This window comes from Dendrobates tinctorius, unplaced genomic scaffold, assembly GCF_039654945.1.
Source record: "Dendrobates tinctorius isolate UK_male_01 unplaced genomic scaffold, ASM3965494v1 ptg000016l, whole genome shotgun sequence".
NCBI classification, from domain to species: domain Eukaryota; kingdom Metazoa; phylum Chordata; class Amphibia; order Anura; family Dendrobatidae; genus Dendrobates; species Dendrobates tinctorius.
The window spans coordinates 9,811,534-9,833,954 of NW_027361684.1; the positions used below are offsets into that span (position 1 = coordinate 9,811,534).

The window sequence follows — 22,421 nt, forward strand, 5'->3', positions numbered from 1 at the left end:
CAAGCATAAAAAGTGCTTTGATATACGTACATGAATAAAATACAAGTTATACTGAACTTTTTCACGCAAAACTATACATCAATCTACTCAACCCCCTCTTTTCTACAACATGGTACCCACAGATGGGACCGAATGTACAATGTGATCGGTTCCCTTTAAGGGTGAGATTGGTTCTCACAGTGCAGAAAAAAATCCTAACTTCTTGGCACAGAGAACATGGTTACATTTACATATGCACTGGATTTTTGGTGCTTTTCACTACAATTCCAAGTTATAGCATTTTAAGCACCATTCATGAACTGCAGACAAGCATGAGCGGATGCGATGGTACGCTGGGGGCGGCCATATTTGTTGCGGTTTTTACACAATATTCTAAGTGTGTTAAAATAAATGATGAAAGCTGCATTTTAATAAGCACAGATTTACTTACAGATTTTAAGGTACTTCTATGAGAAAACAAAAATCTGCATGGTGGAAACATGGATACAGTGTTGAACTGGCGCTTTAAAGAAAAACCGTCATTTTATTAAATGTTTTTACATAAAACAATGTTAAAAACAACAAAAAAATAACAACTTTGTTATATAGATCATAGGGCACATCTTCTTTCTCCTCCTGGACTGATCTTTTATTCTCAATTCATGGGTAGAGTCTGCATTCAGCGAAGACAGATTTTCTCATTAGTGAGATAGGAGACAATTGGTGCTTATAAAATTCTATGGAAAGGGATGAGCTAGAGGCTGACAGACATTCTACTGTGAGTTCTCATGAAACAACAATTACCGTTCTCCACAGAACTTCATGAGCAACAACTGCCATCTCAGAAAGAGAAAAATCTGTTTTCGCTGAAGACAGACTTTAATTTTCAATGTTCTCTATTCATGGGTAAAGATCAGACTTGGAGAAGAAAGAAGCAGATTGCTCTAACGAGATATATTTCAAAGTTTCTTATTTCCTGTGTCCTATTGATTTATGAAAGAAGGTTGAAGTGATAGTAATTAAAGAATAATATCATTTTACATTTTTCTTATTGCTGGATTATTTTTTGGATTATTTTTGTTTTCTATTCATGTAGTTGGGACTAATGAACAACTTTACGGGTTTATTTGTCAATCCAAATTTCTTCCTCATTATACCGCCTATATTAGTGTTTGGCATATTTTTTATTGATTGAAATTAGCAGCAGAGGTGGAAATTATATCCAAGAGCTACATATTTACTGAACCGCTGTTCATATGCAGCCACATGAGCTGGAACAGGTAAGTACGGTAATTTACGCTTTGTTATGACGATGGCATGGAGGGGTGTACTGCTGCATCACTTCCAGTGTATCAGATAGCTAGGAGTACGTGGACCCGCACCGATAATATTCCTATGCCATCAATGACCTTGAAGTGACTGGTAATATGGGGACTATAAAGAGACTGATTCATTACTAAGAGATTGGCATTAAAAGGAGTATTCCCAGTATTTGTATGATCGTGACCAGCAAATTCAGGGGTAGGGCTTGACACCACATGTAACAGTCACTTTTTCCCTCACCTTCAATTAGGATGGACCAGAAGCCAATTTGTTTTTTTTTTTAACCGAAACGCGTTGGTCCCAATAAAAACCCTATCTGAAGCTCCAAAGCTCCTCATCTCCCACAGTACAGCCTGCTCAACCCAACACAATTCTCTCCATTCTGGCAAAGCCAATTATAGTCGTCAGACACAAAATATCTCAATATGTATATAAGTTGGCCATCTACCGAAAAGCAGGGCAAGATAAACCTATTATAAAAAGGCAGATCTTTAAAGAATGGAATTAGATTCAGGGCATTAGTAGGAATGATCAAGGTAAAGGTTCACAGTAGGGTTGGTCCTAATCAGACTGGTAAACTCTAGGTATGTTGGGTCTTATAAACAAATTATGGAAGGGATGACCGTCACTTTCTGTTCCAGACTATGCTTTGCTGTTTGTCCACTACCGGTCTGGGACTCTGTTCATACTGTCTTACCTAATATAATTATCTCGGGACTTTTGGGTTGGACTCATACCTGTGCACCACAACTTACAGCATCTGGCTAGTAGCAAGGGTGTTCCACAGAAACCTATCACATGTCAACATCATTAATGGTCCATATTTCATTAGTTGTGTTGCTTTATACGGATTTACATTTGTATTTTTTTTTCCACTATCTTTATCTCGCTTTATGGTTGATGATGATCAGTTTTATTGTTTCTGCGTATCTTTGTAATTTGATTCTGAGCTCTCGTGTATCAGGTCCTAATAAAAGTTAAAATATAATAATTATTACTTTGCTCTCATGTCAGAGAATATTGTGTCCAGTATTTAAAATAAGACCATGTTCTCAACATCATAAGACACATGCACACTGCTATTCAGTCATGGACATTTAATATTCTTTGAAGGGGACCCTGTACTTGTTGGGTTGATAACTTTAGGGACGTGACCTGTGCCCAGTCTGTCGTCTTGGCATGATCCAGTGCAGTGTTGGGTATTTGAACCATAGACAGTCTGAGGTTGAAAAAGTTTTCCTGAGGCACAGAACGGGGTGCGTTGTTTGCAAACAGGAAAGGACAATGTTTTGTTTCCAGGTTACACAGCATTCATGTGAATACCTCCCAGTGGATTTTCGGTTCCCGTTTCTGGAGTTATACTTTTAATGAAGCGCTATAGGGAGACAAAAAGAAAAGAAGACCAACATTAGCAGCAAATTTTAGTTTGGAGTCCTCCTTCTATACGCAATAGTAATTTCCACAAAAAAAGAGGAAAATGGAGCTCACTACACCTTGTAGTGCAATGGAAAAGCACTGAACCGAAGAAGGAAGGGAGCCGACTCCAGCTGGTGGACCTGGCAAAAATATCTGGGGAAAAAGGAAAGTTGTGGCACAACCATCCATAAAATACAAAATCTTTATTCAAAATGTTATAAAATCAGGTGGACCACACAGCAAGCAAAACCTGACACACTTCTGGTGTGACTTAGGGTGTTTGTCACGCCAGAAACAAGTCAGGTTTTAGCTCCTATGTGGTTTCACCTGTTTTTATGAAGTTTTGAATAAAAATTTGGAATTTTACGGATGGTTGTACAGCTACTTTCTGTTTTCCCAGTAATTTCCACACTTTCTCTAAATTCGTAAACAGCCCAGTAATTCCCTCCCTTCATATACTGGTACCATTGAATATTTTGTTTTCTTTCTTCGTCCAAGAAAGCCATTCCACACATGCCCTATTCAAAGCCTGATGAAGGGTACATTACCTGAAACGTTGCTATACTTCACTCTGCGGTGTAATAACTGTTTTTAATATAATGTTGAATATTAAAAGAAATAAAAATAAAAAAAATTCAGGTTTGTGACTGTTCTTGGTATGCTATTCCTTTATACAATATTAATATTCATAAAATAGTCTTGAAGGAATCTCAATGGTAAAGGGAATGTGTCATCAGGAAATTACCTATTGAGTTTTATTTTTTTTTTTTTAATCAAATCATTTTTATTGAAAATCTAATAGTACAATTTTTCCATCTGTCTGAAAACCTAAATTACATAATGCCATAGTATAAAACAAAGTATCTCAACTTTGATTCCCTACCATACCCTACACCTAAATCCCAACATTCCATTGATGACCATTTTTATTTTCTGAGCAGTGCTAGAATAACGGAGTATAAAATTCATAGAAGGGGAGAAAAAGGGAAAAAAAGAAGACTAACAATTAAGGGATAGCGTCGTAAATATCCTATCTCTAGTTAGAAGATCTGTGGGCTGACCTGGAGTATCCAACTAAGGATTCCATATCTTTTCAAATTTGAGTTACGTTTGTGATAGACTCCTCTTTCCGACCAGATTATATCGTTTATCGTTCATTGTAGTTCTCCCATACATGGGGGTTTTGTATCTAACCAATGAAATGCTAGAAGTTTATGTGCTGGAAGTAAGATACGAGGGATACCTCGGGATCCACTCCATCTTCAAATAATCCCAATATACATGTACGGGGGGATCTGGTAACAATTTCACTCCATACACCCTTTCTATCAAGGAGATGACCTCATTCCAAAATAAGCTTGTCTACATTCCCACATCAAATGCATCAAGTGTGCCTCATTAATCCAACACCTAGGGCATTTTGCATCATGGCAATATCCTATCTTGTGTAAAAAGCTTGGAGTTTTGTATACTCTGTCAGTTAAATACAGTTGAGAGCCTTTGGGCCTCAAAGGGAGATAATTTGGGAACAGTTTCTAGAATCTCTACCCATTTCTCCATCGATATAGGGCCTACATCCGCCTTCCATTTAGCTTTAAAGGTCAGAGGGAGATTATCCATTTGGCATGACAACAGGCACTTATATATAGTAGAAATTAAACTCTTTGTATGACCTGTAGAAGCAATAGTATCTATTAGAGGATGATGTCATATGCCAAGATCCATCAGACCCAATTGAACTGAAAAAGCTTGTCGGATTTGTGGGTATTGGTAATAACTGTGCAAATATGATTTTTATTTTTGTTACATACATTGGATTTTTTTTTTTCATATCACAATCGTTATTAAAAAAAACGAAATGAATGATCTTGCAATTTTCTCTTTTGCACTCATTTTAGGAAGATAAAATAACAATAACAGATAACACCTCTATACACAGATGATAACATAGGATCCACCGGTCACAATAGGCGTCACACTTGACCCGGCTCCCTTCGCAATGGCCTCTGCACAAGCTCAGTAGACTCACAAATACCAAAACATGGGATCAGATTCGGTCTCTTGCTGCCAATGGACGTGTGCATTTTTTTTTTTAAACTGTAAGTTAAAAAATCTAAAAAATGCTTGTGTGAAAATTGTGATGTGAAAAAAATTTTTTGCAACATTTGTAAAAGGAAATACACGACACAAAATGGTTTTAAAGAATACCGTATATACTCATGTATAAGCCGAGATTTTCAGCCCATTTTTGGGGGGCTGAAAGTCCCCCTCTCAGCTTATACACGAGTCATATGCCGGGATCGGTGGGAGAGCGGGGGTGTCAGATCATACTCACCCTTCTCTGCAGCTCCCCTGCTTGTTCCATGTTGTCGGAGCTGCTCTCTTCCTGCTTCAGCTGTCAAATGGTACCTGCTCATTAAATATGCGCATATTTAATGAGCGGGTACCAAGTGACCGCTGAAGCCGGAAGAGAGCAGCGCCGACAACATGGAACAAGCAGGGGCTGCACTGCAGAGCAGAGACAAGTGCCAGGACCAGGTGAGTATGACCAAGGGGGGAGGCATAGTCACCTGTCCCTGCGCTCTGCTGTCTTGCATCCCCTGCAGTGACATTCAGGTCAGAGGGCGCGATCGTGCCCTCTACCTGCACAGTCCCTGCAGAGCCAGCAACGCTGATGAGCAGGGGGCAGCGATGGAGGTGAGTATACAGTTTATGCTTAGAACATACAACACTGCCCTTCACCTCTCCAAACAAATCTATTTCAACACCCTCATCACCTCACTGTCCAAAAACCCGAAACGTCTCTTTGACACTTTTCATTCTCTACTCAATCCAAGAGTACAGGCCCCAACCACGAAGCTCCGAGCTGACGATCTGGCCAATTACTTCAAAGAAAAAATTGACCAGATTCGACAGGAAATTATCTCCCAATCACCTCATACCATGCACTGTCCTCCCTCCCCCACTGCATCTAGCTCACTGTCTGATTTTGAACCAGTCACAGAAGAAGAAGTAAGCAGGCTCCTTGCATCTTCTCGCGCAACTACTTGCACCAGTGACCAATTTCGGTCACATCTCCTCCAGGCCCTGTCCCCTGCTGTCACCCATCACCTAACTAAAATATTTAACCTCTCTCTCTCTTCTGGTATTTTTCCCTCCTCATTTAAGCATGCCATCATGCATCCACTACTTAAAAAACCATCCCTTGACCAAAACTGTGCCGCTAACTATAGACCTGTCTCTAATCTTCCCTTCATCTCTAAACTCCTGGAACGTCTGGTCCACTCCCGTCTTATCCGCTATCTCTCAGAAAACTCTGTTCTCGACCCTCTCCAATCCGGTTTCCGCTCTTTACACTCCACTGAAACTGCCCTCATTAAAGTCTCTAATGATCTGCTAACAGCTAAATCAAATGGTCATTACTCCATGCTAATTCTCTTGGATCTCTCTGCAGCATTCGACACTGTGGATCATCAGCTCCTCCTCACTATGCTCCGTTCCATTGGCCTCAAGGACACCGTTCTCTCCTGGTTCTCCTCCTATCTCTCCGACCGCTCCTTTACTGTATCTTTTGCCGGTTCCTCCTCCTCTCACCTTCCCCTTACTGTTGGGGTCCCCCAAGGATCGGTTCTAGGCCCCCTCCTCTTCTCCTTGTACACTGCCCCTATTGCTCAAACAATCAGTAGATTTGGTTTCCAGTACCATCTCTATGCTGATGACACCCAATTATACGCTTCTTCTCCTGACATCACGCCAGCCTTTCTAGAAAACACCGGCGATTGTCTAAACGCTGTGTCTAACATCATGTCCTCACTATATCTGAAACTGAACCTGTCAAAGACTGAACTCCTGGTGTTTCCTCCCGCTAGTAATGCACCTATACCCGACATTGCTATTTCTGTGTGTGGTTCCACTATTACTCCCCAGCAACAGGCCCGCTGTCTTGGGGACATACTTGATTCCGAGCTTTCCTTTGCCCCCCACATTCGATCACTGGCTCGCTCTTGTCATCTGCGCCTCAAAAACATTTCTAGAATTCGACCTTTTCTTACTTTTGACTCTGCAAAAACTCTTACTGTTTCTCTTATTCATTCTCGTCTGGACTATTGTAACTCTCTTCTAATCGGTCTCCCTCTTACCAAACTCTCCCCTCTCCAATCTGTCTTGAATGCTGCAGCCAGGATCATATTCCTCACCAATCGTTACACCGATGCCTCTACCTTGTGCCAATCATTACACTGGCTACCCATCCACTCCAGAATTCAGTATAAACTTATTACCCTCACCCACAAAGCCCTCCATGGCTCAGCACCACCCTACATCTCCTCCCTTGTTTCAGTATACCACCCTACCCGCGCCCTCCGTTCTGCTGATGACCTGAGGTTAGCATCCTCAATAGTCAGAACCTCCCACTCCCGTCTCCAAGACTTTACACGTGCCTCGCCAATTCTTTGGAATGTACTTCCCAGGTCAATACGATTAGTCCCCAATCCCCAAAATTTTAAGCGTGCCCTGAAAACGCATTTATTCAGACTGGCCTATCGCCTCAACACATTAACCTAATCTATCCCTGTGTGGCACAGCCAAAAGTTTTACCATAACCAGATTTCCCGCATCATGTTCCCACATGCTTTATGCATCCATTAGCCCTCTGTGTCTGTACTGTTACACACTTAACATTATGGCTGGTCCATACAATCAGGGCAACTGTTACCACCCACCTTTCGTGTCTACCTCTTTCCTCATAGACTGTAAGCTTGCGAGCAGGGCCCTCACTCCTCTTGGTATTTGTTATAATCCACTGTATGTGATTATTGTTATGCTGTAATGTCTATTGTCTGTACAAATCCCCTCTGAAATGTAAAGTGCTGCGGAATATGTCGGCGCTATAAAAATAAAATTTATTATTATTATTATACAGGGTTTTTTTTTGTAACTGAGGCAGTGGCAGCAGTAGCAATATGATGGGGCCACTCACTGTGCAGATAACTGGGGGCCACTCACTGTGCAGCATTATCTGGGGTCGCTCGCTGTGCAGCATTATCTGGGGCCGCTCGCTGTGCAGCATTATCTGGGGCCACACACTGTGCACCCTCGGCTTATATGCGAGTCAATAAGTTGTCCCAGTTTTTTGTGACAAAATTAGGGGGGGTCAGCTTATACACGATTATATACGGTAGTTTGTTTTCTAACTAAATATTCACTTTAAAAGTGGTAAGTTGTCAGGATATTTTCATCTCTAAATTCGCCACCAAGATATTAAAATGGAGAGGAAAAGGTTTTTAAACATGTCCCAATACATGGCCATTTGTGACTGCATTATCTAATAAGTTTAGGAAGTTCTGCATCACTGAAGAGTCATGAAGGTGTGCCGGTACAAGTCATCTCTGGTTGCGTCTGGCACATGAGCACTGACGTGGGTTGTAATGGCCTTTATTTCATGTGTGTACTGTGAATGCAACAGACTCAGCAAAAGCTGATGGTTAATGAAATATCACATCCCGTGGGTTGTCAATCAAGCCAGTAAGGGAGCGTTCAGTGACTGGCCATCGCTACTCTTCAGAACTGCATACGACCTCCATGATTCTTCAGCAATATTCTACATACAGCACGAGAAATCGTCCATTAAGTAATAAATAATGCAGCAACAACTATACACCATGTGGACAAATGTATTGGGACACCCCATCATTACAACTACAGGAGCTTTTACGAGATCCACTTCTAAAGCCATAAGGCATTACTATAAAGGTGGTCTCTTTTGCAGCTATAACAGCTTCTGCTCTTCCGGTGGAAGGGTTTCTACAAGATTTTGAAGAGTGTTTGGGGGAATTTTTGCCCATTCACCAATAGCACTTGTCAAGTCAGGCAGCTCTCCTCTCTGGCTCATATAGGGGGTCCCAGGCTGGAGACACCCTCCCCTATGATGTCTAGAATGAGAATACCAATAGAAAATAGGCATATTCCAGTGATGTGTCACTAAAGCCCCCGTTACACACCGATTTTGTGACACAGCAGCGATATTGCTAGCGATATTGCTGTGTGTGTGATACCTCCGATCGGCTCCCCCGCTGGTTATCGCTGATCGCGCGAGAAGCTCCTGGACCACTTCTCGTCGGCCACTTCCTGCGGCGCTGACGAGCGATGCGTGGAGCCGGGCGGGAGGACGCAGGATCGCCGCGTCTGACAGGTAAGTAGCGACCCCCGTCCCCTGCGATGTCGCTGGTGAGATCTGCCTGAGTGACAGCTCACTAGCGACCACCTAGCGATTCACCAGCGATCCTGACCGCGTCATATCGCTGGTCGGGATCGCTGGTGAGTCGCTAGGTGTAACGGTACCCTTACAGAGTTGCTTAGTGTATTTTTTAATCAGCAGATTATCACTAGAGGACTAGTAATCCTGCTGTGACGTAGCCCTTCATATTCATGAACTTTGTCTGACCCATGTACTCAGCACAGGGTGACAGCTTCCTGCCTAGGCACTGTATACTCATAACTGTCAGTCAGCCAACAGCAATAGGGGCGGATGTGCAGTACCCAGCCACGGCCACTATGAGTACATGGAGCAGCTCCGTAATTGAGCACTTTCGGCCATCGCCCGCACCGAAAACAGCTGATCAGCATGGGTGCCGGGAGTCGCACCCCCACTGATCGGACATGGATGACCAATCCTAAGAATAGGCCAACAATGTTGAAGTAGTGGATAACCTCTTTAATTAAACTGTATGATAAATGCAGTACAGAAAATAAAATTGAAATGCCTGAATTGCTGTTTTTTCTTTCGTCATCTCGCGTCCCAATAAAACATGAAATAAAAAGCAATAAAATTTTGGCACATACCACAAAATGTTGACAAAAAAAATATACAAACCATACAAACAAGCCCTCACACAGCTCCATCAATGTAAGAAAAAAAAAAAAAAATATATATATATATTTTTTTTTTAGGTTCAGAATTGTTTAAACTGCTCAAATAAACTATATATACTGTTAGTTTGGAAATGTTGTAATTATACTGACATGGAGAAGGAGGTTTGCCCAGTAATTTTTTAACTGTGCAATTCACACTGTGAAAACTGAACCCAAAAGGCAATGGTGGAATTGTAGTTTTGTTCACTATTTCCATTCACGTGGGATTTGTTTACCATTGTTCAGTAAATTGTATGGCAAAGTGAATGATGTAATTCTAAACTACAACTTGTCCCGCAACAAACAAGCCTTCATACAGCTATGTTTTGCTACACCATCTGAGAGCAGCACAATGTAGGAGCAGAGACCCTGATTCCAGCGATGTGTTACTTAATGGGCTGCCTGCTGCAGCTTTATATACAGCGGAACTGGCAGTTTAATCCTATATAACCCCACCCACAGAACTGAGCTTGGCAGCTTTCTGTTTACACTGCATAAGCAGAAAGCTGCCAATCAGTGGTGGGGGCGGGGTTATACAGAGCTCATGAATATGGAGGACTACACAAATTCTACTTTATTACAATACAAAAATGCAAGGCAGGTATAGTAAGTTGAGCAATTTCTGATGCGGTGAGAAAGCGCATTTGGCTAGAAAATGTAGAACACAGATACATCGTTTACGTTATTTTGGGAACCTCAATTACGAGAGATATTTCTAGCCAAAAATGATAGTTTAGAAGCGATATGTAGTGTGCGTCCTTTCTTACCTCTTTTAATGTGCCAGGAGTGCTAGCCAGCCGATATACCATGTATACTGGAACACAGATGAATGAAGATGTGCCAATACAGTAACCAAGCACAACAGACCAGCTTGGGTATGTGTAGTTAAAAAGACGAAGCTCAGGTGGGCTGGACATAAAGCTGCATATAATAAACTGGGGAAACACAAGATATCACATTTATTTTTTTTCATGTAACTGTCTACACACAAAATTGAGGCAGACATACAGAAAGGTAATACTGACACTGATAACAGAGCGCTTGGGAGTCACAAAAGTCGACTCCTAAAAGCTCATTCAGACGTCCATGAAGATCGATGAGAGCATGGACCACACTAATGCACGGACTAGCTGCGGTTTTCCAGACCTGAGCGTGACAGCTTCATATACTTCTATGTAGCAGTCATGCTCGGGTCAGGAGACCCATGGCCCATCCATGCAGTGTAGTCTGCTCTCGGAGCAATTTGCATGGATGTCTGAATGAGCGGTTACTTGTCATCGGTCAATGGATTGTGCAACGTTATGGAGTCTCAAGTAAGAAAATCTTATGTGTCAAATTAAAAGATGATGCATCGCGATAACCTGTGCTACATCTGTTTATATGATATAGAATAAGAGAACAGTAAAGATTTGACGAATATCACAACTTGTGAATTAATACTTTGGTTTCTTTACTCGTTTAGTTGAATCTTCCAAGTCAATATATTCTTGACGGCCATAACTAGACAATGGCTTTTTTATGTCTACTGATCTCCATGCCTGTTTCAATAACATCTATTTCCAGCGACTGACCAATGAGATGTCCAACATGTTGAAAAATAATTTCACAAGACATCTGCTATGTGACATATGGCCCTCGGGAGGCGTACAGTCCTGGGATGACTTTCTCCTACTTTGTCAGTTCTCAATATTTTTTAATACAATAAGCAGAGGGGTAAATGGGGTTCGAAACCTATAGATACTCCTCTGGAAAAGGGGCAAAATGTAAGCATCTAAGTGACAATGACCTTATATACCAGCATCAACACCTATGGGTTCATGAATGACATGTCCTATAAAACTAATCTCACCAGCTCCTATGGGGCAGTAAGGTCCACACTGAACCACATTAAAGGCTTGTACATAAAATGAGAATGATGGGACTGGGGGAATATGTCTGTAAATGGGTTAATAATGTCCTCACTAGTAAGAAGTAGGAGGGTGGGAATTAATAGAACATGCTTCAATTGGGCCATAGTGAGCAGGGCGGTAACATGGGGGTCAGCGTTGTCTGGCACTTGACACCCAGACCATCAACTGTATGGTGCGTGCTAGAAGAAACCAGCCTTAGGGTTGTTCATTATTTTCATATTTATGGCCTATCTTAAGGATATGTTATCAATATTAGTTTATGGAGGTGAGCCACCAGACTTACCCCCAATCAGCTGGTTCTGGTGACGGCCACATGTTGACAGTTGCGGATGTGCGCATCACAGCTCTGTCAACTGTACATTATATCGGCCACAGCGGGGTACTGCATTCATTTGAATGGGGGCAAATGTGAAGTACACGGCCATGTTTATATACAGTTGACGCAGCGGTGTTGTGCAACTCCGCAACTGATCACATCCAGTTTTCGCAGGAACCAGGAACAGCTGATTGGCCGGATGCTTTCTGTCACACCACCACTAATCTGATATTGATGATCTATCCTTAGGACAAGTTATTATTATTAGATTGGTGGGGGTACAACAACTGCCACCCAACTGATCCTGGTTCTGGTGACAGCTGGATGTGATTAGTTGTGAAGAACATCTTCTGCAGACCCTTGGCTGTCATGCCAACCCATTGGCCCCACTCAATCACGTGACTGGCCCCGATGGACGGGTCTCATGATGTGCTTCTAAAGCACGAGTTAAATGCTGCTGTCAGTGATAGATAGAGGCATTTAACATGTTAAACAGCCGTGGGTGGTTCTCGATTCCACCAGCGGCTCTTAGAGGCATGTGACAGCTGTTCAAATCTAAACCTCGAAGGTCATAAAGGGATTAATATATAGCAGTCATCATATTATATAGCGCTGTGTACTTACAATTGCTCATTTTTCCCTTGTACCCAGTTAATTCTTCTCTTTTCCATTAGGTCTGTGAAATCACGAGATTAAAAACTGACAAGCTGAATCCTTCTAAGGTCCATGTAGAAACAGGTAGTCTATTTTCCCTGCATCAGTCATCATTAGAATAACTATTCTACATCACTGCAAGGACCCCGGCAGCGGGGAGGAGCGGAGCAGCTGGATCAGGAGTTGAAGAGGGGGGTGATAAATTCAGGGAAAAGAGACTACCTGAATCTACATAGAGCTTAGAAGGATTCATCGAGTCTGTTTTTAATCACGTGATATCATAGACCTAATGAAAAACAGAAGAATTAGTTGGGTAGAAGGGAAAATTAGGAATTGTAAGTACACAATGCTATATAATATGATGGTTGCAATGTATTAAAAATTTTGACGAGAGTGCTTTTGTAAGGATGAAGTCTCCGTTTTCTGTAGAAACTTAGCTTATGACTACTTTCTCTGCATAGTTTTTATACTTTAAATGTGCAGTGACCAGTACATTGCTCTGCATCATTCATACTCCACGGACTCACACTCCATTCTCTCTGAGAAGCGGATCTATTTTTACACTAGTAATAAAAGTGAAGAGAGTAAACAGGAGCCTCTGCAAAGTGTCACCTTATCATAAACCTGTTCTACTAATTAATCTGCCCTGTTTTGCCAGCCACAGAGACTGCAGCATCCACCTTCCTCCAGATTATCTGGGGTGAATCCGGCAGACCCGAGGTTATAATAATAGTAATAAAAATAAAACTGGCTAAAGAGGGTTACGACGCTTTAAGGCCACAGATGAATGCCAGCTTCACGTCAGGTTGCAGGATGATGTTGTTCAGACCCTTGTATTCCAGCTCAGATACATATATCTCTGGTGCCAAGTAGACTAAATGATCTCCGTGTTGTTATCACGACCACTATGCGTAGCGAAGTTGTGATGAGGTAAACTACGTAAACTACCGTACATGAAGAAGATTTGGCTATAACTGCAACATCATCATTCATCTGTAATGCAGAGAGCAATGAAAGGGTGGTAAGACACACCTGTCATAATGGTGGCACTGGAGTCCTGGGTTCAAATCCCACCTAGGACAACATCTGCAAGGAGTTTGTATGTTCTCCCTGTGTTTGCGTGGGTTTCCTCTGGATTCTGCGATTTCCTCCCACACTCCAAAGACATAGTGATAGGGAATGATGATTGTGAGGCCCAATGGGGACAGCAATGATGATGTATGTAAAGAGCTGCAGAATATGATGGTGTTGTATGAGCAAAGCGTAATAACTAACTGGCCCTCAAATCAGGGATGATGGCGTAAGGGTGGTGTGCAGACTGGCAACTGCCATACTCAAACAGGAATCCAGGGTACCAGAATTTTGGGCCAGTGGACCATAACGTGAAGGACTGCACTTTTGACAATTTGGTTATAGATGAATACTATGGTAGATGAGGAAACAATAGACTCCCTGCCCTGTCGTACTCTCTGTTATAAGCCGCCGGCGCAGGATGTCACTGTCTCGGGCAAAGATGCCAATGACATCATTGCAATGTGCCACCTGTGACAAGCTGCTCATGGGCCAAAAGAGGTCCTGATTGCTCCCCTCATCATAGTTTAGAGTAAGGGAGTTGTAATTACTGTTTTGGGGCAGAAAAGGGGACCATTAATTATAGGGAATCTGACAGTTGATACATGCTGCCCAAACCACAGGCAGCATGTATCAGACATTGGCTGTATGATTAGAGCCATATATGTCTAACTCTGAAATTCTGCGGCGTTTCAGGAAAAAAAAAACAAAACAAAAACACCTTAGAAGCCACTGGGAACCGAGCCACACTGGAGGGCGGGTCCCCAGCGGCTTCTCCCCGCCCACTGCCCTTGAGTGACAGGTCTCTCCCTATACACATATAGGGAGAGACAAGTAATTCAAGGCAGCTAGCAGGGAGAAGCCGACTAGACTCCAGAGCGGTTCGGTTCCCGACAGCTTTTAAAGTAAAAAGTGTTTCAGAATTAAACATATATGGCTGATATCATATAGCCAGTGGCTGATGTATGTATTAGCCGTTAGGTTATACACACAATACCACTGACTACTGTTATTAATTTTAAAGGGGCACAATAATGGGAATTGGTGAATGTGAGATCAGATTTCTTCTGTCATATACCGTATGTCATTTTCCTGCTGAAAGCAGCTACGCATGATGTTGTGGCTCACATAGAAATCTATGTAAGCAAAGTCACCTTCCCAGTGATTGGCATGACCCTATACATGGACTGCTCGTTCCCTGCTATCTCTGGGATGTAACTGATGTTGGGTATGAAGTTTTTCCCTTGTATTTTATATATTACTAAATGTGGACAGTCCTAAATTGTATAAAATCTATAAAAATGTGCAACACATGTATGACATTGCTTTATATGTTACTTACAACTCACAAGTAGTAAGTTTGGAATGTATCCATGCTTTTTTATGCTCTAAAGATCTCAATGCAATTAAGGAGATTTTCCATCCAATCTGAAACATGTCATCAGTTACTGGACTCCGCAGTCACGATGAGGTAGGCGGCATGAGATTACTGGAGGCTACAAATTGGCTGCAGCGGTCATATGTTGTAGGTGGGACTTCATCACTGCTGTCACAGACTAAGGCCAGGGCCACATGCGATATGATAATGACCCTCGGCTCAAACTCTGCTGCAAGCGTGATCCGAGTGTCAGCGCTCTGGTCTCCGATCCTTTCACACGTGAGAATCAGATCACAGGTGAGAAGAATCTCTCCATCTTCTCCATTGTCTGTCTCAGCGCATATCGGACTGCACTCGGATGACCTCCGAGTGTAGTCCATTGATTTGTATGCACGCATTGGCTTGAATGGGTGTGTGCCGTGCAAGATGCGCTGCCAATCGCAGCATGCTGTGATTTTTTTTTTCTCATGCCTACTCATCATGAGAAAAAATTTGCAGATCTTCTCTGTCTCATTGAATAGTGTTGGTCAGAGTGCAATGCGAGATTTTCTGACCTTGCACTCCTCCGTATTACACGCCAATGTGAGTGAACACTGACAGGGAGCAGCAGATAGGTGGCGCTGCAGTAGCTGGGGCTTCAATGAGTAAGTAATGCCTTTTGTTCTTATTTAAATTATTCCTTAATTCGACCCAATGTTCTGAAAATGGTTAGCCTAACCAAGGCAAACATTGCTAGCACCTGAGAGAAGCAAAGGACTTACCAGAAGAAACAGTGGGCATATAGCCACCCAGCAGATCCTCCAAAACCAGCCTGGAGTGAAACCCAACATTTCCCTAACATCACGACAGAATTGGTTAATACCTGAAAAAAAAAAAAATATTATACATGCTTGTTTCCCAAGACCCTAGTAACTAATTGACAAGCAGACCAAATGTACTAACAAGAATCTCTAAACTGCAATGTAATATGTGGTACGTACCATAGAACCAGTTCACCGCTATGGCTTCAAGGAACACCACAGTGAGAACCGCCGGGCCGGTGGCATACTCCTCAAATAACTTTACCATATAAGCACCACCCTAGATGGAAGAAAAAAAAGTTCCTGAAATGTTAAACTCTTTTAAAATAGAAGACAAATGTCACAGAAAAAAATCTTAAAAGTTATATATACCATTGGACATTTTTTATAATTGTTCGTTTACTCCCTAAAAGCAAAATCAAGCGACTGTCCAGATAATCTTTATTAGAAATTAGCTGCCATTTTGCTGCTGTGTTGTCTAATAGATTTATAATAAAAGCACTCACCTAGATACAAGACTTCCAGAGATCCTGCTCAGTACTAACAGCTCTCTGCTACTGCCCTCCTCCTCTTCTCTCAGATAGCAGGAGGGAGGGGGTAGTACATAGATCTCAAGTCTGGACAGGGGTAAAAGTATTTACAGTCTGATGGAGGGCAGATAATGCAGCTAACACAGGCTTGATATAAGGATGGAAGCACATGAAGAGGAAATAAGTGCAGGATAGAAGCTGTGCTGATATAGGAGTTAAAGAAGTCAGCAGTACCTTGGATACACACATAAAAGCTCACATCCAGCCTATGTAACTGAGAGAGACACTCATACAAGAGAAAATCTAAAACATGAATCAGGCTGCAAACAGACAGTCTGAAAATAAATGAAGGAATGAATATTGCAGACTGAAACTTATTTGATACCTTTTAGTTAATAAAATTGCACTAACTTATGTAAAAACCCTTTAACCCCTTGCAGACTTATACATAATTTTCAATGTACATCACATGTCAGGACTCCTGTATGGAGTGGGCAACACACCAGGCAGATTGCATTTCAGTAACACAGCCTGCAACTCCCTGTAACAGCAACTAGAACATGCATCGATCACTATTGTTTAACCATTTAAATGCCAATCTCTGACAATAACATTTAATTTTGCAAGATCGCAGAGTGCCGATGGGTTGTCTTTGAAGCTGAATGCTTGCTGCCCTCATGACATCTTTGTTCTCCCTCTTTGCTGCCATTCGCTAGATTTGACAAATCAGCAATGGAGAAATAACATAAAACATAACTTTTAATGATTAATGTAAAAGCTACCAAAGATAATAGTGCAAAATAAATCACTAGATCAATTGCCACAGACCATAATGGAGGTAACTGTATAAGTCTCTGTAACAGATTACTACCAATATATACATGTGGCTATTCCAAGTCCAAAGATTTGAAAAGATTTGACCAAAAAAATGCTTGGTCTAAATCAATAAGAAGAAGACCAAGTAAAAAATGAACAGTTTCCTTATCAGAGGAACTAAAAAGACCTCTACCCTGTGACGGTTAACAAGGAATATGCCTATTCATGTATATAACAAAGACATCAAAATAATGAAGCCATCAACTTAATGTGAAAAGGAAAGATCTCACCACATGAAGATGGAAGATGTCCAGGGTCAGATGTCCCATCAGAGTCATGTCAGGTCAGGAAGAAAAGGGGGGGTTCACCCTATTCAAGCCCTGTTTGAGCTACAAATTCTAACACCCATGACTCCCACCCTAACAAGGGCAGTCCACATCTAATCCCTATAAACCATAGCCCTACAAAGTCCCTGTGCATCCCGACGCGTTTCGTCACTTATAGACTCTTCAGGGGACCTATTAGCACAAATTGGGCATCATCACAGAGTATACAGGCTGCCTCCTAAGATGACTTATAGACTCTTCAGGGGACCTATTAGCACAAATTGGGCATCATCACAGAGTATACAGGCTGCCTCCTAAGATGACTTATAGACTCTTCAGGGGACCTATTAGCACAAATTGGGCATCATCACAGAGTATACAGGCTGCCTCCTAAGATGACTTATAGACTCTTCAGGGGACCTATTAGCACAAATTGGGCATCATCACAGAGTATACAGGCTGCCTCCTAAGATGACTTATAGACTCTTCAGGGGACCTATTAGCACAAATTGGGCATCATCACAGAGTATACAGGCTGCCTCCTAAGATGACTTATAGACTCTTCAGGGGACCTATTAGCACAAATTGGGCATCATCACAGAGTATACAGGCTGCCTCCTAAGATGACATTCATCTTAGGAGGCAGCCTGTATACTCTGTGATGATGCCCAATTTGTGCTAATAGGTCCCCTGAAGAGTCTATAAGTGACGAAACGCGTCGGGATGCACAGGGACTTTGTAGGGCTATGGTTTATAGGGATTAGATGTGGACTGCCCTTGTTAGGGCGGGAGTCATGGGTGTTAGAATTTGTAGCTCAAACAGGGCTTGAATAGGGTGAACCCCCCCTTTTCTTCCTGACCTGACATGACTCTGATGGGACATCTGACCCTGGACATCTTCCATCTTCATGTGGTGAGATCTTTCCTTTTCACATTAAGTTGATGGCTTCATTATTTTGATGTCTTTGTTATATACATGAATAGGCATATTCCTTGTTAACCTTCACAGGGTAGAGGTCTTTTTAGTTCCTCTGATAAGGAAACTGTTCATTTTTTACTTGGTCTTCTTCTTATTGATTTAGACCAAGCATTTTTTTGGTCCAATCTTTTCAAATCTTTGGACTTGGAATAGCCACATGTATATATTGGTAGTAATCTGTTACAGAGACTTATACAGTTACCTCCATTATGGTCTGTGGCATTTGATCTAGTGATTTATTTTGCACTATTATCTTTGGTAACTTTTACATTAATCATTAAAAGTTATGTTTTATGTTATTTCTCCATTGCTGATTTGTTACTTTGTATCGTGAGAATTTGTGGGTATTTAGTCCACTTTTGTGCTGCATTTCCATTCGCTAGATTTGCCAAATTTTCCCCAAAACTTAATTTGCAGTTTGGAAAGTACTGTAAAGCCTCCAATTTCCTTGAAAAACTTGTATGAAACTTTTCTGTGCTCTCTTTTCCTCACATCCATGTCTACTTCACTGCCGTGCTTTCACATGATCTGTACAGTTTGTTCAGTGTTTCAAGGACTTCTCTCCCTATCTCTATGGCCAAGCTGTGATGTCCTCTAACTATCCAGATTCACCACAAAATTACAGCTGCATTTCCTGCTGCCACTTTTATACAGGCTATTGATACTCCCTCCTAATTGGCTGTGTTATACCATGTGATAGCTGCAAGGCATTGTGGAGAATCCCGCCTGAGGCCACACGACCCCTCTCTGGATTATGCAATCTTTTGCAATGTGTAAAATGGCAGACGCCAATATAGACGATTCGCGCTCAGTGAGATGAAAATTGTTCAAATTTACCAGGTTCAACAAATTCCTAAAAATTTAACAGGAATTCAATCTACTTTGCAGCGATTCACTTATCTCTATTGAAGTCATAAAACTCTGGCAACCTGCATACATTCAATAAACTAAAGAGTGAAGAATGTGGACCCTAAAAATGACTTGGTGTTGAAAAGTGAACACTTACAGTAGTAAAAGAAAACACTGTAATAATATGATTTACAAATTCATCTGCCAAGTTAAAATGACCATCTATTGATTCCCTTACCCTTCACACCTGCACTGTATCGCAGTCATGCATAACATGTTAATATTATCTTTCATACAAATTCAGGAGTGCGTTACCATTACTAAAGCAGTTGGACTAAGCAGTGAAGATGGGAAACAAGCTCTGGGATGAGGTAAAAGACTTGTTAAAAAGCTCAGCATGATCTTTCTTTGTCTCACTCTGCTTGTTTCCACACTCTGCTCCTCAATTCTCCTCCCCTCTCAATAGAGTTGAATGATCTGTGTAGCCTGACACCATAGTGAGCCTGCAGCCTGTTTTGTCCCAGCAAGTTCAGCTCTTTATTTTTTTTTAGAGTGGATGACAAGATCAGAAGGTAGGGGAGCAGAAGAAGTGGCTCATGAGTGGGCAAGGAAGCAGATTTCTTTGATAAGTTATGCAACAAAATTTCGTACATTTGCTTGTTCTATTAATTTATGGAATGTTTGTTGAAAGAGAACCCAAACAACCTGGTTAAAGCAATATCTATATACACCACGGTTTAAAATGCAGAAAAATCTTTGGATAAAAATTACAAATATTAAAAAATTAATATATTAACCGTGTTATATAGCTGCTAAAAGGAGAATGGTAGACCATTCGAGAAAGAGATAGCACCGAACCAAAAGAACTCGAATTGTGTGGTCAGATATGAAATAAATATAAAATAATGATAAAAAATAAATAAGGGCAATGCGATATATAATTAAAATACCTTTATTAGATAATAGTGGTAAATGGTAACACTTAAAAACATTGTGCGCTCATTAGATATAAAATATATCCTTTATATATAAAAAAGTATGAAAAACACAGTGGGCCAAAAACATAAAATAATAGATATTGCTAGTTCATCAACAATTTATATACTAATTAAATGTATGTTACCCTTAAAAAGCTCATCCCACAAAAAAGAAGGTGACAAAATGAATAATGAGCCAATTAATATAAATATTTAAAAATCACATGGGCTCCATGCTAGGCAGAGTGAAATGTGTAAGATAATTATATATTAGAACTCAAATATACAAAAATTAACATGTGCAAGTCAGAAAGTGCCAAAAGTGCCAATAAAAGCAGGGGAGAGCAATTGGGGGTATATACTTTTAAGACCCGCCGGTCACAGAGCAGCACAACCCGACGCGCATTTCGGAATGAATCCTTCGTCCTTGTATGTTTGTATATATTTGTGAGTAAGCATTTGAATGACATAGTGCTACTAGCTATGTTAACAGTATAGTGGTACTATTACTGTGTATAGTATATAGAGGTACTATCAGTGTGTACAGTATAATGGTATTATTCATGTGTACAATATAGTGGTACTATTACTGTATATAGTATATAGAGGTACTATTGATGTGTACAGTATAATGGTACTATAGTATAGAGGTACTATTGATGTGTACAGTATAATGGTACTATAGTATAGAGGTACTATTGATGTGTACAGTATAATGGTAATATTGATGTGTACAGGATAGAGGTACAATTGATGTGTACAATATTTCAGTATTAGTTATGTGTATGGTATAGCATCACTGTGTGTCTAGTATAGAAGTATCATTTACATGTAAGATATACAAGTACTATTCTCTTATATGGTATCATGACATTTATTATTGTGTACATACTATTTATGTATGCAATATAAGCCACTTATTACAGCCAAATGTCTTATCAGGTGAACACAAGGTCTGAGAAAGGAAATTAAAATTTGTGGAACTCAAATGCTTGTCCATTCCTGTTATACGAAAACAATGTAACTTATCTTGACATCATTATTATTCATTGAATGGTTAAAAATAATATTGTATTGTTATGAATAACTCTTTCTTTTGGCATCTAGTACATGTGGGTACGAACAGGAACTTGGCAGAACTTTGCCTACCTAATCGGCTAAAATTGAATTTCAAGTGTTCTCTGAGAGAAAGTTCTCCGCAGTTAATTAAAGAACCATCAAGTTCAAAAAGTTCACTTTCATTTCTCTAGCTATTCCAACAACCACATTGTTCTCATCCCCTGGACAAGTCCATGTTTAAAAATACACTTTAATAAATAGGAAAATGATATCTCTGTGGATCAGAGCGTTGCTATTCTTACTTACAAATGTTAGGGTAGATAGTGCCCCGAGGAAGCAGAGAGAAATTAAAAGGAAGACAAAAAGTTCTCGTCTCTTGCCCCATACGTGTGGAAACTCATCCAGTACTGCAGTAATGACGCCTTCCAGTCCTGCAAACTACACAGGGAACATGGTTATACAGAAGGCCGAATTGTGATTTACTATGCAATCAGTGAGGTCATACATTCTTCAGTAATATCACATATGTGCTATATAGTCGCATCAAAATTTAGTCCTCTACTGGGTGGAAATTACATAGGAGTTGTCCACCTTGGAGAATGCTCTTTTCTTTGTAGTGTCTGGTTAGCTAGGACTTACAGCTATTGTCAATGTGCAGTGTCACCGCAAAAATATAAGCATTACATGGTTCCTTTGAAATCAATAGATTGTCCATATAACTCCTCCAGAGTGAGATACCTTTTATAGCCACTCTCTGTTCTAGCTTACAACCCCTTTAAATGGAATCTGTCATGTTGTACATACAGTCTGACCTGTGGACAGCACGGTATAGAGAAGAGAAGCTTAGCAGAATTATATATAGGTCTCTTGGAAAAAATTCAGTACAGCTTGTACAGTATCTTATTCACTCAAATGCCTGGTGTTTATAGCACAAGTGCAGTGGGCGGTCCTAATCAGTGATTGACAGCTATCTCTACAGGCACAGTCATACAGGGAAGACTGTCAATCACAGAATAGGACCACCCACTGGACTTCTATACATAAAAATGCCAGAGATTTCAATGAATAAAATATAGGTTTTACTTGTACTTTTTGGGGGAAAAAGTTTATCAATCTGATCAACTCAACC

The 22,421-nt window shown here is 40.9% G+C and overlaps 1 protein-coding gene across 1 annotated transcript in view; it reads right to left on the bottom strand.

Moving 5' to 3' along the window:
- Positions 1-381: 381 nt before the first annotated feature.
- Positions 382-22,421, bottom strand: part of SLC6A4 (solute carrier family 6 member 4) — a 168,805-nt gene continuing 146,765 nt past the window's right edge. Inside the window, exons 11-15 of the mRNA XM_073565430.1 lie at positions 21,599-21,730; positions 15,937-16,036; positions 15,718-15,818; positions 10,395-10,562; positions 382-2,677 (exon numbers count right to left, since the gene is read on the bottom strand). Of these exons, the coding sequence (XP_073421531.1) occupies positions 2,603-2,677; positions 10,395-10,562; positions 15,718-15,818; positions 15,937-16,036; positions 21,599-21,730 (576 nt within the window). The 3' untranslated portion in view covers positions 382-2,602. The remainder of the gene's footprint in view (positions 2,678-10,394; positions 10,563-15,717; positions 15,819-15,936; positions 16,037-21,598; positions 21,731-22,421) is intronic.